The sequence below is a fragment of the Mus caroli genome, chromosome 10, assembly GCF_900094665.2.
Source record: "Mus caroli chromosome 10, CAROLI_EIJ_v1.1, whole genome shotgun sequence".
NCBI classification, from domain to species: domain Eukaryota; kingdom Metazoa; phylum Chordata; class Mammalia; order Rodentia; family Muridae; genus Mus; species Mus caroli.
The window spans coordinates 63957805-63973661 of NC_034579.1; the positions used below are offsets into that span (position 1 = coordinate 63957805).

Here is a 15857-nt window from a genome sequence, read left to right on the forward strand (position 1 = left end):
TGGAAGCCTTTTCTCAACTAAGGTTTCCTCCTCTCAGATAATTCTATTTTGGGTAACAAGTTGATATCATAATAGCCAGCACAGTGTGTGACAGTTAAAAGGAGAGTATTAATTCATAACTTTCACTTATCGGCAAAAAAAGCCAACTGTGGTGGTTTGATAGAATGGTCACTATAGACTCTTGCATTTAAGTGCTTGGCCATGGGAAGTGGCACTATTAAGAGGTGTAGCCTTGTTGGAGGAAATGTGTTACTGTGGGGGCGGGCTTTGAGGTCTCCTATGTTCAAGCTACTCCCAGTGAGGCACACAGTCTCCTCCTGCTGCCTGTGGATCTGGATGTAGAACTCTCAGCTCCTCCAGCACCATGTCTGCCTGCACACTGTCATGCTTGCCATCATGATGACAATGGACTGAACCTCTGAACCTGTAAGCCAGCCGTAATTAAATGTTTTCCTTTATAAGAGTTGCTGTGGTCATGGTGTCTCTTCTTAGCAATAGAACCCTAAGACATCAACCTTCTGATAGTACTATAGTGTTCTCTGAATGCCCTGGAACTTCCTGACTCTGTCACAATGTTTTATTTCTGGTATCTGTCTTGGTGTCATGGCAGAGTCTCAAGCCATGATGGCTGTAGCTGTTATTGCCTCAGAAGCTTCTTCTGTTATTCTAAAAATAAAGTTGATTATTAGTTATTTCTATACAACATATGTATGTATTGATTCAGTCACAAAACCTTTACAGGCATCTGTATGTCCCGGTTGCCGTTAGTTAAAGGGAAATAGAAAGATGGACATCACACACAGGGTCTCTTCCTTGCTTATGGAACCTCAAGAGGGCCCATGATTGGCACCTCCTTAAGGTTATAGTTTTGAAGTAAGGAGTTTTATTTATTGACAGCTACTTTTTCCAAGAAGGGATGGCCCTCTGGACAGATAGCAGCTCTGGGAACATGTTTAGTCATCCCAAAGGGGTGTCAGTGGCACCAAAGGTGGTATGCATTGGACAGTGAGCAGAGTGGGCCCCACAAAAGGGCCACTCAAATCAAAATGTTACTAGTGGTGAGACTTCTAAGAAGATGGTATCTAAGGGATATTCCCCCAGAGTGAGGCATACTGTGACATAGGGGAGGATGATGGGGTTTCTGGGGGGCAGTGGCCCCTCTTTGGGAGGTCACTTATTTACACCATAGAACGAATGGCCCTTTGGCAGGCTGGAACTTACCTTCATCTTGGCTACAGTGCAAGACTTGAATGGGTACTGCTGAAAGACCACCATCTTGGTGGCTTTCTAGGCTCACAGTTTCTAATCTGCCCCTGCTTGTTCCAGAGGGGCTTCTGGTTCTGTGTGGGAAAGGATGGGTATTTTAAAACCTATGCTTTTGTGTCATGAGTGCCCAGCACCAGGTGGAATGGATATGTTTGTTGGGAGCCCCAAGCACCTTGACCAGGCTTCACAGATGGAGAAATATTTGACAAGGGCCTTTGAAGGAGATGGTCCCTATGAGGTTAGAAGACATAGTCTTCTTAGAAGCCTTTTCCTGCATGGTTGTGTTTCAAACTGGTGGGGAGATAGTTCTGGATGAAGTTTTATGAAAACCTGCTCTGGCTTGCAATGCACCCGACTGGCTCCCTCCTGCATTTCTCAGGCCCATCTTTGCTGAGGTTTCTTTCCAGCACTATGTTGCCCTTTTTCGATGGCTGGTGGCTTCCCCAGCCTTTGTTGGCATTAGAAATGGGTAGTGTTCAGAGAGATAAATTTTCAGAGAGAGACCTGTCTGTCTCATTTTCTGCTGTGTTTAGATATTGAATGCCTCTCCTGAGAGAGTTCTGCAGGCTGTGGCCAAAACTTAGCTTGGAAACCTGTAGGAAATCCATGTCGTGGCTGCATGATTTTCATATGGAAAAAAACACGTCCTCAGCATGGGATGGAGTCCCATAGGCACCATGGTGGAAAGTTAGCCACTGGATACTTAGCAGCCCACTGAGACAGTGTGAGAATAGGAAACATGCCCCTTGCTTTGGGAAGACTGGCTGCAATGAATCCATGAATATGGAATCGGTGGCGAACTTCTGGTAGAGAGCAGCTGGGTCTTCATAATGTGATGATGAAGCAGTTTTCCCTGGAGATTGTATATTGACTTAAGGTGGTTACATTTCATGAGAAATTATCAATCTCAATGCAGAATAAGTTGGGATATCTCAAAAGGGATAAATTGGTGTGCTTGGAACTTTTTTCTATGAGTGTGTGTGAGTGTTTGCCTGTGTGTCAGTATTTGTGTATGCTTCATGTGTTTCTGGTGCTCACAGAGACCAGAAGAAGGCATTGGATCCCCTAAAACTGTTACAGATGGTTGTGAGCCACTTTGCAGGTTCTGAGAATCAAACCTGAGTCGTCTGTAGGAACAGCCAATGCTCTAAATTTCTGGGCCAAAGAGTATGCCCTATTACTCTGACTTATTAGAAAATGTTACAGTGTTTCCATATAAGACAGTCCAATGCTTTCCTCCTGTTTTACACCATTGGCTGGGTATGGCTGGGTACATGTACACGGGGCACATTAGCCAGCTTTGTCACCACAATACTTTTTCTTCTTTCTTCTTATAGTCTGATGCCAACGCAAGTTACTTAAGAGCAGCTCGGGCGGGGCACCTGGAAAAGGCCCTTGACTACATCAAAAATGGAGTGGACGTCAACATCTGTAACCAGGTCCGTTGTGGTTATTGTTACAATTTGCTATTTTTGTTAAAACTAGTAGATTCCTTAAAGCTTCCCTTAGCTATTTGGCAAGATCTTTCTCCACTTGTCAGGAGGTTGGGTTCGTTGTTAAATTTTGTCAGCCCAATGTTATCCAATTAGTCTCCATCAAAGGGATGCCATTCGGTGACCAATGGCTGATAGTAATGGACCACCCTCCCTAGTTCTCACATTTTATTTCTGGTCCACATTCCTGTGCTGCACTCACATGGGTGACTCCAGTAGGGGGCTAACTGAGGAGCGGGTGGCGGGCTGTGGACTATTGAGAACTCTGTTTTCAGTTCACTCTCCTTTCTCTTCCCATCAGAATGGATTGAATGCACTCCATCTTGCTTCCAAAGAAGGCCACGTGGAAGTGGTTTCTGAGCTGCTGCAGAGGGAAGCCAATGTCGATGCAGCCACAAAGGTCAGTGCCTCGGGCTTGGTGCCTTTGGTGACACTTGTCCAGGTCTGTAAAGGGTCAACCGTCCATATGAAGAAGAATACCATTCTCCTGAGCTGCCAGCCCTTCAGCTTCATCATCTGTAGCTTCATCATCTCTGCCTCACAGAGGCATTGAACAACAGGCTAGGAGCTCATGTGTCTTCCCTCTCGTTCCACAGAAAGGAAACACGGCCTTGCACATCGCATCTTTGGCTGGGCAAGCAGAAGTGGTCAAGGTCTTGGTTACGAACGGAGCGAATGTCAACGCACAATCTCAGGTGAGTTTACAACCGTATTGCAAAGGACTGACTGTTATTTACCAGTATGACTTCTTGACCAAGCGTTTGTTTGAGTTACAGGTCAGCTAAGGGCACGTCGCTTGCAGGCCTGTTTTATCAAGTAGTTATGAGAGTTTAAATGTATCTTCGTTTACAATTTATGTTTCGAGAGGTAGAATTCTCAACCATGGCCAACCTGTGAAAGGCCATGACTGACAGCTGTGAAACAAATAAAATGCAAAGCAAAAGAAAACAAAAACCCAGAAATTTAAAAATTCCCCACACTTTAAAATGTTTGACTATTTGTGCTGAATAAGTTCTCCTATCATCTCTCTAGACCGTCATATGAGGTCCTAGAAAAAGCGCCATAGACTACCTACTATCTTAATCTTTGTCTTTGAATCTAAAAGAAAAAAAAATAGCTTTTGTACTTTACTGGGTTTCAAACAGCAGGTACTCATCATCCACTCGTTGACATTAGCGTGGCATCATCAAAGGCTGTGTAGCAAAGCAGACATCTGGTAAGGCAGCAGAGTCCACAGAGGACTGTTGTAGACATTTTAAATTCCAATCCAGGATTTCTACTCCACATTTGACCATTTAATTCCTGGATGAAAGACACACACAGCCTTTATAGTTACAATAAAATTATTATACTTAGTTATCATGTGGATGTGTGTGTTTGCTCTCTGGTGGAGGCCAGAGGACAACCTTGGAGAGTCAGATCTCTCCTGCCACCATGTGGGTCCTGAGGCTTGAACTCTGGTCATCAGGCTTGGAGTTAATTGTCTCACTCACTCTCACAATGACTCAAAGCACACTTTATTTTTTATTTAGATTCCCAATGGCCCTTTGGTCTCCCTGTTAAATGTCCTGGGCTCATTACCTTTGGGTATCTTTGGCTGATGAATCTCTACCTGAGGCATCTGCAGACTCACGATGACTAACAGCATTAGTGTAAGAGCTTTGGTCCTAATGACCATCAATGTCAGGGAAGTCAACATACTCAGCCCACAACTGCAGGGTCCCTCCATCATTTGCTCCTCTTGTTCCTTTGTCTATGAGAAGTTTGCTTTGAACAATCATGCTTTTCCAGAAAGGAACAATATAAAATTAAAGTTTAGTGAATATACTTTCAGATATTATTAACAAGCCAATTACAAAAGAAAATGAGAAATGTGTGCTTTAAATATATAATTTTTTAAGTTAAGTTTATTTTTGTGAGGGGAGAAGCCATGTGTGAGCTAGGGCATACACGTGGGAATTAGATGACAACTGGTCAAGTCAGTTCTTCCCTCCCATTCGTGGATCCCAGGGATCCAACTTAGGTTGTCAGGATTAACAGCAAACACTTTCACCTGCTGAGCCATCTCAATGGCCTACATCATACTTTGCCCCCAAAAAACATTGCTGCAGTTTTGCCTACGGAAACACAGTGAGCAGTGAGCAGCGAGCGATGAGATAATAGGACGAGTCTTGAATCCATTTCCAATCAGAATATCTCCTTCAAATCCTGCACACATTCCTGATTATGTCCAAGGGCAGCCACAGCTATAAACCTAGCATCAGTAAGTGGGAAAGCTGTGGTCGAGATGAATGAAGCCTAAATCCGTTTTAATTTCAATTTGTACACGTTCCACACTGATGATGCCGTAGGAGAAAGAATGGAGCCTGTGAAGTCCTTCTCCTCGCAGCTGTGCCCGGGGATCCCCGTCACACACACACACACACACACACACACACACTCACATTCACACTCCTCCATCTGGAAACCTGACCTTGTGTGCCTCCTGAGCCATGCTGTGGCTAGAAGGAACAGGGAGGTGACCTTGCTTCAGAGCAACTCTTAAGCAGGAACTTTACATAGACTAAAAGTCAGCAATGGCCTGAAAGACGACGCTGCTCAATGGGCAAAGCGTTTACTAAGCATGCATAGAGCCCCGTGTTCAATCCCAGCATCACATTAACTGTGCGTGGCGGTTCATGGTTCTGATCCCGGCATTTGGGAAGTAGAGGCAGAAGGATCAGAAGTTCAGGGTCCTCTGTGTTGATATACCAAGTGCAAAGCCAGCCTGGGCTACATAAAACTCTGTCTTAAAAATAAATAAAATGTTTCTTTAAGTGGAAATTTTATTCATGCGCTAACAAACAAAACATGGAAATGTTCACACTCAAGAAAGATAGACTGGTATGCAGGAGCATGCCTGAAATCTCAGCACATGGGAGGCCGAGGTAGAAGGATCCTGAGTTCTAGATTGGGGAAGGAAAGAGAGATGGGGAGGGAGAGGAGGGGGGGGGGAAGGTGATAGGTTTCTATGTGGAAAGTCACCTACAAACTCTTTCTTCTTCAGATATCATAAAGGTACCTCCTTGCTGAGGCTGAAGCCTTCAGTTCAACCCCAGGCCCCTCATGGTGGAGAGAGAGAACTTGACTCTTACACATTGTCCCTCAGCCTTCCCATGCAAACATGCACGTGTAAGCACATACATGCGTGCACACACATACACACACTAATAATACTACAAATATAAACATTTCCTTATAATCTTTAAAAAGAAATAGTTGAGAATCCCTTCCCCTCCTTGAATCTTTAGTTAGTTAGTTAGTTAGTTAGTTAGTTAGTTAGTTAGCTAGTTACATCCCAAACACTGTCCTCCCTCTCCTCTCCTTGAACCTTAGTAACAATGACACAGGCCAGCATTGCAACCCTGTTCTTGTGCATTTGAACATTATAATTAAAGCCTAGGGTTTTTTTTGTTTTGGTTTTTTTTTACTTTATTTTGGTTGTGAGCTGAGCTTTTCCTGACTGGGTCATCTCTCCAGCCCTACATTTATTTTTGTTGTTGTTGTTTGGGAGTTTTGTTTGTTTTCTTTAAATGAGTTTTGGTCATTGCCTTCATCTCATGTCTTAACAATTGTCAAATTCTTCCTTAAAAAGGCTTTACATTCCCATAACCTCTGTGCTATACCTTAGGGGAAAAGAATTAGACCAGGGAGATGGCTCAGCAGGGAAAGAGTCAGAATTCTCAGCACCCACATAAAAGCCAGACAGGAATGAGAACCCACCTGGAGTCCCAGCACACTGGAGGGGTGGCATCAAATCACCAGAGCAAGCTGGTTAGCTAGACTAGCCTACACACACACACACAGACATACACACACACACATGCACACGCACGCGCTCACGAGCACACACATGCATACATGCACACATGCAATACACCATTGGCTAACTGAATTGTAATTATAAAGAACTCATTTCTTTTTAACCTCTTAGTGTTTTGCACTGAATACAACAGTAATACATGGTGTTTACCATTTAAGACAAACTGCTCAGGTAAAAATTACTGACTTCCCATTTCTCTCTCATCCTTGACTGCATCCAAAGGCAGAGCTGACTGGTTATACAGGCAGGGTCTGTTTATGGCAGTATTTTAGTTATGGAGATATTTTGAATGAACAAGTTCCTTTACTTGTTTTAACAAAGGACAAAATACCTCAAGTCAAATGTGATCTTTTGGGTACCCTTGAGGGTTTACCCCACATCCTGATGACCCCTGTGTTAGAAGAACCAGATTCTCATAGCCAGACTCTGACTTTTGACCTTTAATCTGACTTTCACAGAACTTGGTGTCACACAGGCTCCAGTGAAATACTTTACTGTGTAGGAGTTGGCCATGATGAAGGGCCATCCTTCAGGCATGAGATAGTTTTGTGGAGTTAGTTTGTTTGTTGTTTTTTGAGTGTGATGGAACATGCCCCCACACTCCTCCGCAAAGTCCTTAGTCTGCAGATTTGCCTGCATGTGTAATAACCCCACTGTAGACAATGAGAGCGGAAGGTATGGGAGATAATAGATAAAATCAGATTTTAAATAGCACACTGTGTCTTAAGCTGCCCTTCCCTGGGGGACTTCAATCTACTGTTGCCACAGAGAGGAAAATGTAAACTGAGCTCCAACGTGTTCCTGTCTTAACTGGCTCTAGTTTGATGGTTTCCTACTTTTTAAGCAAATCTGAAAATGGAGAAGAAACATCTTTCTCAAATCTGGCCATCCCCTGGGTCCAACTGCCTTCTCACCAACAACCACTGATAGTTTACATGCTGCCCCATGGTGGTACCATGAGTCATGGGTGGTGCCTTAGGCCTCAGGGCTAGTTTAATGGCAAGATTTTTTTTAGTCAGTCTCTTCAAAAGATACTTGTAGATTCTTTATTGATAGATAATATGTATATTAGATCATTGGAATTACTTGGATTAAAAGAGCAAAAGAAATTTCCGAAGAGTTTATTGGCTTTGGATTTGGAGACCTTTGAGAACAGAAGGCTAAGGAGGAGAGGGAAAGTTCTGGGAAGTTGATCATTGGAGTAGAGGGCAGGAGAACCTAGCCAGAGCCAAAGAATCAAAGAGCCAAGACAACATCCCTTGAGGTTGCTGGTGGGGACTGGGGAGAACACAGTACAGGAGAGAAAACTAAAAGGCAAACAAAGATAGCTCATCTACATGTCTACAACATCATCAGCGAGAAGCAGACCCATCCGTCTCAGCGTCCAGCCAAGACAGGTCCTAGCTGCTCAGCCCTATATAACCATAAATCAGAATGAAATTAGAAAGAGCCAAAGGGACGCCCTCCAATGGCCTGCTTCCTCTCACCAGACCCTGTTAGGTTCTTTCTAGGCTCTGCCCAACAGTTGCCTGGCAACAGCCAGCTAGGCAGGCTTGCTATAAAACACAACAGACCCTACCCCGACATTCTCCACCACCTCCCAAGAGTGCCATCAAATACAGATCTGTAATGGATTCACCCACGGATTGCATTACAGATCTCATGATCCAATGTCTTCCCAAGGCCCTCGGAATATTTAAATAGGAATCAAGTCTTCAACCATAATCCCCGAGGGCGGGGGGGGGGGAGGGGATGGCATTTGGTTTTGAAACTGGAACATTCTTGTAAGGGAAGGAAGCACAAAAACATTTCATCAGCCCAGATAACATAAAGAGAGTAAGACCCTTCAGGGCTGCATACTGTGTGATCTCATTCATATGAAATGTCTGAAATAAACAAAGCCACAGACACAGGACAGAGATGGGAGGTTGCCAAGGTTATAGAGAAAGGCAGATGTCGAAAATTGGTACCAACAGGTGCATGATGAGGGATTAGTGGGGCAGCATTTCACCGTGGTTCTTGCCCAGCAAGGCTCTCATCCCACTTCTGTGAGCACTGAGCTGTATATTTTATGAGTTTTATGGAGTGACAGTTCAGTGTCAATAAACACATAGTTTTAGGAATCAAAAATATGTGGACAGGAACAGGAATGTCACTTTTGGAAAAGACCAGTTTCTCTGGTCTTAGTGCTAGAAAGGCAAGAAGCTCTGTCTTAGGGTTTTGCTGGTATGATCAGACACCATGACCGATGCAGGACATTTAATTAGGGCTGGCTTACAGATTCAGAGGTTCAGTCCATTATCATCAAGGTGGGAGCAGGGCAGCATCCAGACAGGCATGGTGCAGGAGGAGATGAGAGTTCTACATCTTCATCTGAAGGCTGCTGGCAGAATCCAAGCAGCTAGGATGAGGGTCTTATAGCCCATACCCACAGTGACACACCCACTCCAATAAAGCCATACCCCCTAATAGTGCCACTCCCTGGGCCATGCATGTACAAACCATCACAAGCCCTAAGCCAAAGGGGGAGCCAGGCACAGTGGGATAACACACCTGTGACCTCAGCACCCGGGAGGGAAAGGATTGGAAGTTTAAGGCTAGCCTCAGCTATGTAGTAGATTCTAGGCCAACCTAGGGTACATGAGACCTTGCCTCCAAAGAAAAGGAAAGGGGAAGTAGTTGTGGGGAACAGTTGCACCCTGCCATGTATTTTGCATGAGAGTCTTTCTTTGGTTTGTGAAATAACATCTGTCATATGTTTGAAGTAATTTAAAGTTAAAATAATTTCCTTCCCAAGCTGGAACTCTCTGAAGTGCCTCCTTTTAAATGAAAACAGTACATCTTTCTTTGCAATCGATGATTGATGCTTGAACTGCTGAATCCATTTTCCTCTGTATCCTTGCGGCAGCTAGTAAGACATTTCACTCACGGTAGTACCTCCAACACAGTTGACGACAGATATACAAGTAGGCTTGTTCACCTATGGTGCATAAATTGCTAGAAGTTTCTTTAAGACTATTGACTGTGAATACTAACCCTACCTTTGTGTGACTAGCAGTCTAATTGTGATTATGATCGTGAATTACATACACTTAAATAATGACCGTGGTACGGGCTGCCGTGCTCGATTCTCTAATGACTCTTAAGTGTTTGCAATGAAGGATTATCGACGTCATTTTGTGTGAGCACCGCTCGAGAACATGTATGCTTGGTGCCAGCTCAGCAGAGCAGCTCACAGGACTCTTATTTTTTTCTTTTGCAGAATGGCTTCACACCATTGTATATGGCAGCCCAGGAGAACCACCTGGAAGTCGTCAGGTTTCTTCTGGACAATGGCGCCAGCCAAAGCCTGGCCACAGAGGTGAGGCACTGTCTATTCTTCCGTAGTTGAGCCCATGTATTCAAAAGGCTTTTTGTAAGCCCAGAGCTAAGAATGTTCTTACCGTTGTTGTTGGGTGTTTAACGTGTTGACTTTTTTTATGAGATGCCCTAGAAACTCTAATCTTTGAAAGTTCTCTCATTGTACAGATATTCTTTATCTACACAAGTTCCTGGTCTACCGTATAATTAAACTATCATTTTAATTCTTAACATATTTTATTAATAATAATTTTTGCTTCTTAATAATCTTGCCTCCAAGGCAACCATTGTTTTAATGAATAATAACCATAAATGTGGGTTTTTTCCAGACTAGTGTTAGGCTAATTACAATAATTGAATATATATATATGTATATAAATGAAATTAATTTTGCTTAATCCATACTTCCAAATAAGACTATTACACACATTTAACTACCCATTAACAGTGATATTTGTTGAGGGGACTATCTTCTACTTTATTGAATAGAAAAATCACTTTAAAAATGAAAATGATGTAAGTATCTGGAGCTGTATTAGGAAATGTAGATTTTTAATCTAACAGTGGGCACTGTCATCACTGATCAAACATATCACTTGAAATCTGTTGCTAATAGTAATAGTAAAGAACTGATACTTGCATATTCTTCACTTTTAATTCAACAATGAACTCTAGTCAATAGTCAGTTAGCTCACCACAAAGCCACCACTCCAGCCAGGAGGCTGGTGTGGCTTCTAAGTGGCACAGGAAAGAAGGAACGGTATGGGAGACTGGGTGTTTCTCAGCCCAGCCAATGAAGGAAGAGACAGTTCATACAGACAATGACCAATGGGACATGAACTCTTATCAGGTGAAGAAGATCGGGTCTTTGGGCCTGGAGTTTCAATGGGAAAAGGTGGTGGAGAGGAAACCAGAGCTACCCTACAACATTGTTGCAACTGATAAGCAGGTGCAGCGAAGGTGCAACACAGGTGCAGAGCAGGTGCTGAGCACCTGGTGGTCTCCAAAAGTTAACAATTGTGTCATTTGTGGAAAGACTTCTTGTTGTGTTTTATAAAAAAAAAAAGAAAAAGAAAAAGAAGTCAGGGATATGTTTGGTGGAGGTGTTACATGGGAAAAAGGGATGCCTTCCGGGCCCATGCTGAGGCATCCCTTTCCTCCTGAGGTACCAACCAGAAGATAGTATAGTATAGAGTTTATTTAGGGCATGAGTAGGGGAGTTGTGGGGATAGTAGAGACAGAGAAAGAATAAAAGAGAGAGAGACAGAGACAGAGACACAGAAAGAGACAGAGATGGAGACAGAGACAAAAAGAGAGACAGGCAGAGGGAGAGGTAGAGACCAGCTATGAACATGTGGAGGGATGGGGGGGGGAATGGGGAGAGAAAGGACAGGAGGAAGAGAGAAAGGGAGTAAGAAGAGCAAGAGAGTGAGGAGTGGGCTAGTGAGTCAGGCACACCTGGCTGTTGCCAGGTAACTGTGGGGCGGAGCCGAGAAGAAATGCCAACACTTTCTGTTACAGATAAAGACTCTAAGAATAGTATGCAGGACTGTTCGTGTAACTCATACTAACGGTTTCTAAACACTGAAGGAAGCCTAAGGATGCACCGATGGAACACTCATCAGTGAATGTCAGTATGCCCGTCTGACGGTCTGCTACCCAGCATTATTGAAAATGAGCACGACTATGTGTACAGATGGAGCACTCATCAGTAAATGTCAGTATGCCCGTCTGACGGTGTGCTACCCAGCATTATTGAAAATGAGCACGACTATGTGTACACATGGAGCAATGTGTCCACGGCGGGCGCATTCTTATCCCCACCTCAAACCTCACTCTGCACCCTTCCCTTCTGCCTGGGACTTCATCATGAGAATCTATTCTTAGATCTAGTTAAGAACTGGTTACTTTGAGCTGGAGAGATGGTTGTGTGGTTAACATCACTGCCTGCTCTTTCAGATGACCCAGGTAGTGTTCCCAGCACCCACAAAGTGACTCAGGATCACCTATAACTCCAGTTTCAGGGAAATTTGATGCTGACTTTTGTGGACACTGCATGCACCTGGTCCATAATACAGGTGCGAACAGAGCAGGCAATAAACCTAAAATAAAAATAAATATATATTTAAAAATAATAATAAAGAGGTAGTAAGTGTTATCTTTTAGGAATTTAACTTTGTCTTAGTTTGTTTTTCTTTCTTCTTTCTGTGATTAAAGACCATGGCCAAAAGCAATGTAAGGGGAACAGGGTATAAACAGGGTATATTTCACCTCACACATGTAGTCTATAATGGAGGAAAGTCAGGGCAGGAACCTGGAGGCAGGAGCTGACTCAGAGGCCATAGAGGAAAGCTGATAGCTGGCTTTCTCCCCAGGGCTTGCTCAGACTATTTTCTTACACGGCCCAGGACCACTAGCCCAGGACCACCAGCCCAGGACAATACCATCCTCCTCCCACATCAATCATTAATCGAGAAGATGCTCGCACAGACTTGTCGATCGGCCAATCTGACGAAGGCACTGCTCAATTGAGGCTTCTCTTCTCAGATGACGTTTGCTTGTGTCAACTTGACAAAAAAACAAAACAAAACAAAACAAAACACCTAACCAACACAAATTTTATCTTATTGTTTGTTAGAGGCTTTTTTGTTTGTTTGTTTTGTTTTTTATGTCATGGTAGGGCTCATTAAGATTAAATTGATGAGAATAGTTACCAAAAAGCAAACACTAGAATTTCCATATCTTGTATGAAACACGATTTCATGGTTAAGAATGTCCCAAAGTAGAGGTCCTGTCTCCGTGGCAAGCAAGCCTGTCCTGTACAGAAGGGCTGAACAAATGGAACATGAAGCAACCGGAAAGGCACGTGTGTGCCGTGACACCTAGTTAAACTGACTGTGAGCACACATTCGGAGGCTGCGTTCAGTCAGTGGCTTTATCCACCTTTGGACAAACAGCTGACTACTTTCTAAGGCTCTTTCCTGCTATCCCATTTTTTAGTTTTTAATGGAACAGGCAGTAGAGCAGAGACCCCTATCTTTTAATACAAGTCACATCAGTGTCTTTACGTGGGTTGCCCTCACAGTCTGTCTAGATAAGATCTGATTGGCCACAGACAGCTGATCCTTCAGGTGAATAGTTTCCTCCTATTCTTTTAGTGTTAGCGACCCAGAGAAAATCCATATGAGTAAACACTGAGTAAACTCTTTTGTTCATAAGCCATTCAAGATGCAATGTTGCTTTCCGATTAGCTATCCTTATTAGCATCCCTTAGACACAGCTCCATGTAGGGAAGGCAGCTGAAGGATAGGTTAAATAGCAGATTTTTAAACAGGATTTTAAAATGACTAAGGGTCAGACCGAATTTCTTTTTCTCATCTCTCTTCTTGGTGATGCTCAGGGCTGAACTCCATGCCAAACGCCCGCTCTGCTGCTGAGCCACGGCTCAAGGGTTTGAGGTGGCTGTGCTGAGGAAGTGTTCTTCTCATTTCTACGCTCTGCATATGTCATCTTTTGCAGTTGTTGCTCCAGTTTGTGTTTCGCCATTCGGAAGCATGAGGTTAAATGTGGTTGTCTCATCACAAGCAATCATTAAACCCTTGGTTAGCATCACTCCCACCACAAGACATTGATGCTGTGGTGACGGTGATGATGTGGCCTGTACCCACTGGGGCCAAGCTCTACTTTCAAGAAGTTTGGCCACGTTTCCTTTCTGACTTGACTTCTCTCGAGAAGTCAAGCAAAACCAGAGCTGCAAAGTTTAGCAATTAACACCTCAAATCAGGTGGGGGGTGAGGGAGGGTCGCTGGGTCCTTAATTGGCTTATGCTAGAATTGCACGATCTTTTTGGTACTAATAGGATTATCTGCTGTGCGGTTTTTCTAGTGCAAATTCCTTCCTGATGCCTGAGCTCTGTGGCTTGCAGTTTGGACCAGTGAAGACAGAGCTCTTGGTTAAGGCTCAAAGCAAACCTACTCTTACCTTGCTTCAAGGTTTTCAGCAGGGTGCAGAGATGACTCTTCATACAGATATTCTTTTATCACATGCATCCTCAAAACAAATGCATGGCGTTTCTGGATGGAGCAGGCAGCAGTGCCTGGTGTGCGCTGGACCTCAAGTTTAACTCACCTGTACTGTTTCAATCACAAAGTACAAAGAAAAGAAAAACTCCATACATGAGTACACTGGGATGTTTATGAAAATGACTCTTGAATAGATCCTCGTGTATATAATAAATAATCTTATATACATTAACATAAACACATTAATATATAATCATATATTAAAAGATTAAGAAGTAGTCTTTTTTTTTAATTATATTATGCTGTAGTCTACACTCCATGTGCATAGGGATGAAGCTGTGATTTCATCTTGCTGTTATCTGGGTTCTGTCCTGCTTGCTGTCTCACTAAAAATTATAGAAGTACCCTTCTATAATCTCAGGAAGGGAGAGAGCAAGTAGGAATTCCTGCACCCACCCTCGGTTAGTGGTGAAACTCGTGGATAGGATCCACACAGGAAGAAACTGCACGGAAATGTCCCTGACAGTCCTTGTCTGATATTATGCAATCCTTGAATGTGAATGTGGCACTGTGTATTCAGTCCAGCAAGGATGGAGGCTTTTATAAATTTCCCAGCAAAGGTTTGAATGATAAATGTCTTCATTAGCATTCAGGTACCTAGTTCCCTCTTCTGCCTCACTGATGCTCGACTGACATACCTGCACCAGAGGACTACAGAAAGAACCATGATCACAGTAAAAATGATGAGAAAACATGCCCATCTGTTCACCAATAAAAATCACCTTGAGCGTTCCTTTGGGTCTGTAGAAATGAAGCCATGGTAGAAGTACCATGTGAGATGTTGTTGGGGTGCTTCCTCCTGTGTTGTTTCTCTCTCTGCTCAGCAACACTACCCCAGGCAACAGCTAACAAAGCTCTGTGGAATCTATACCTGTCTCTTCTTTGTCAAGTCCCAGGGAACTTCGGAGCATAAAAACACAATGCACAGAATATGCATGTACATCCAGATAGATTCTGGAATTACATTTCACTGAACTCCCAGAAGCACAGGCACCCTTCGTTCAGCAGTGGGGAACACTAGGCATTACTGGGCAAAGAGTCCACATGTCATACAGAAGGAAGGCTTATGGCATGGCATGTGGGGATCTGGCACACGGCGTGGTGACTATTGCAGCATGTTGTGTAGACCAGAATTGCTGGAAGAGTACATGTCTAATGTTCTCACTAGAAGAGTATTAGGCATTTGAGGTGATGTGGATGCGTAGTACCTTAATTTCATAATTCCATTGTATTCATAAGTCACAACATCATATCGTCCCTATAAATGCACACAGTTGAGATAACAAACTATTGAAGTTGGGTACTATGTGATTGCTGAGTAATTCCCCTCACTGCTTAGAGAGGCCAAGAGCTTCTCACATAGACCTTTCTTAGTATGGTGACAGCTGCACTCTCCTCCAGACATAGGCTAGGTCATAATGAGTCCTCACCCCATCTTTAAAGTATCGACAAGGAAGTTCACAACTTATTTAAAATCTGAACTTGACAATACTGTTTCGTAAGATTGCTTTATGTATATTGGCATTTGGATATCAATTCTATTTACATAGCACCGTTACATATTTTTAATTTTTTTCCAACTAGTGTGTAATTAATTAAGAGCCTTGGAAAGGAAAAAAGTTCATAAACAGAAATTTCTTTTTTTTTAAAATTGAATATATGTGTATGTGTACACACACACACACGTTATTATAGACGTAACTAAGTAATGGGTATGTGCTTATGTGCTTTTAAATCTGCTAAACCCCAAACAAAAACTGGTCCTTGACCATCCCTGATTTGATAACAGAATCC

General features: G+C 43.2%; 1 protein-coding gene across 16 annotated transcripts in view; it reads left to right on the forward strand.

Moving 5' to 3' along the window:
• Nucleotides 1–15857, forward strand: part of Ank3 (ankyrin 3) — a 620582-nt gene that overhangs the window by 401048 nt on the left and 203677 nt on the right. For all 16 annotated transcript variants that reach the window (XM_029482220.1, XM_029482226.1, XM_029482228.1 and 13 more), the window contains 4 exons: nucleotides 2604–2705; nucleotides 3061–3159; nucleotides 3356–3454; nucleotides 9884–9982. In XM_029482220.1, the coding sequence (XP_029338080.1) occupies nucleotides 2604–2705; nucleotides 3061–3159; nucleotides 3356–3454; nucleotides 9884–9982 (399 nt within the window). The remainder of the gene's footprint in view (nucleotides 1–2603; nucleotides 2706–3060; nucleotides 3160–3355; nucleotides 3455–9883; nucleotides 9983–15857) is intronic.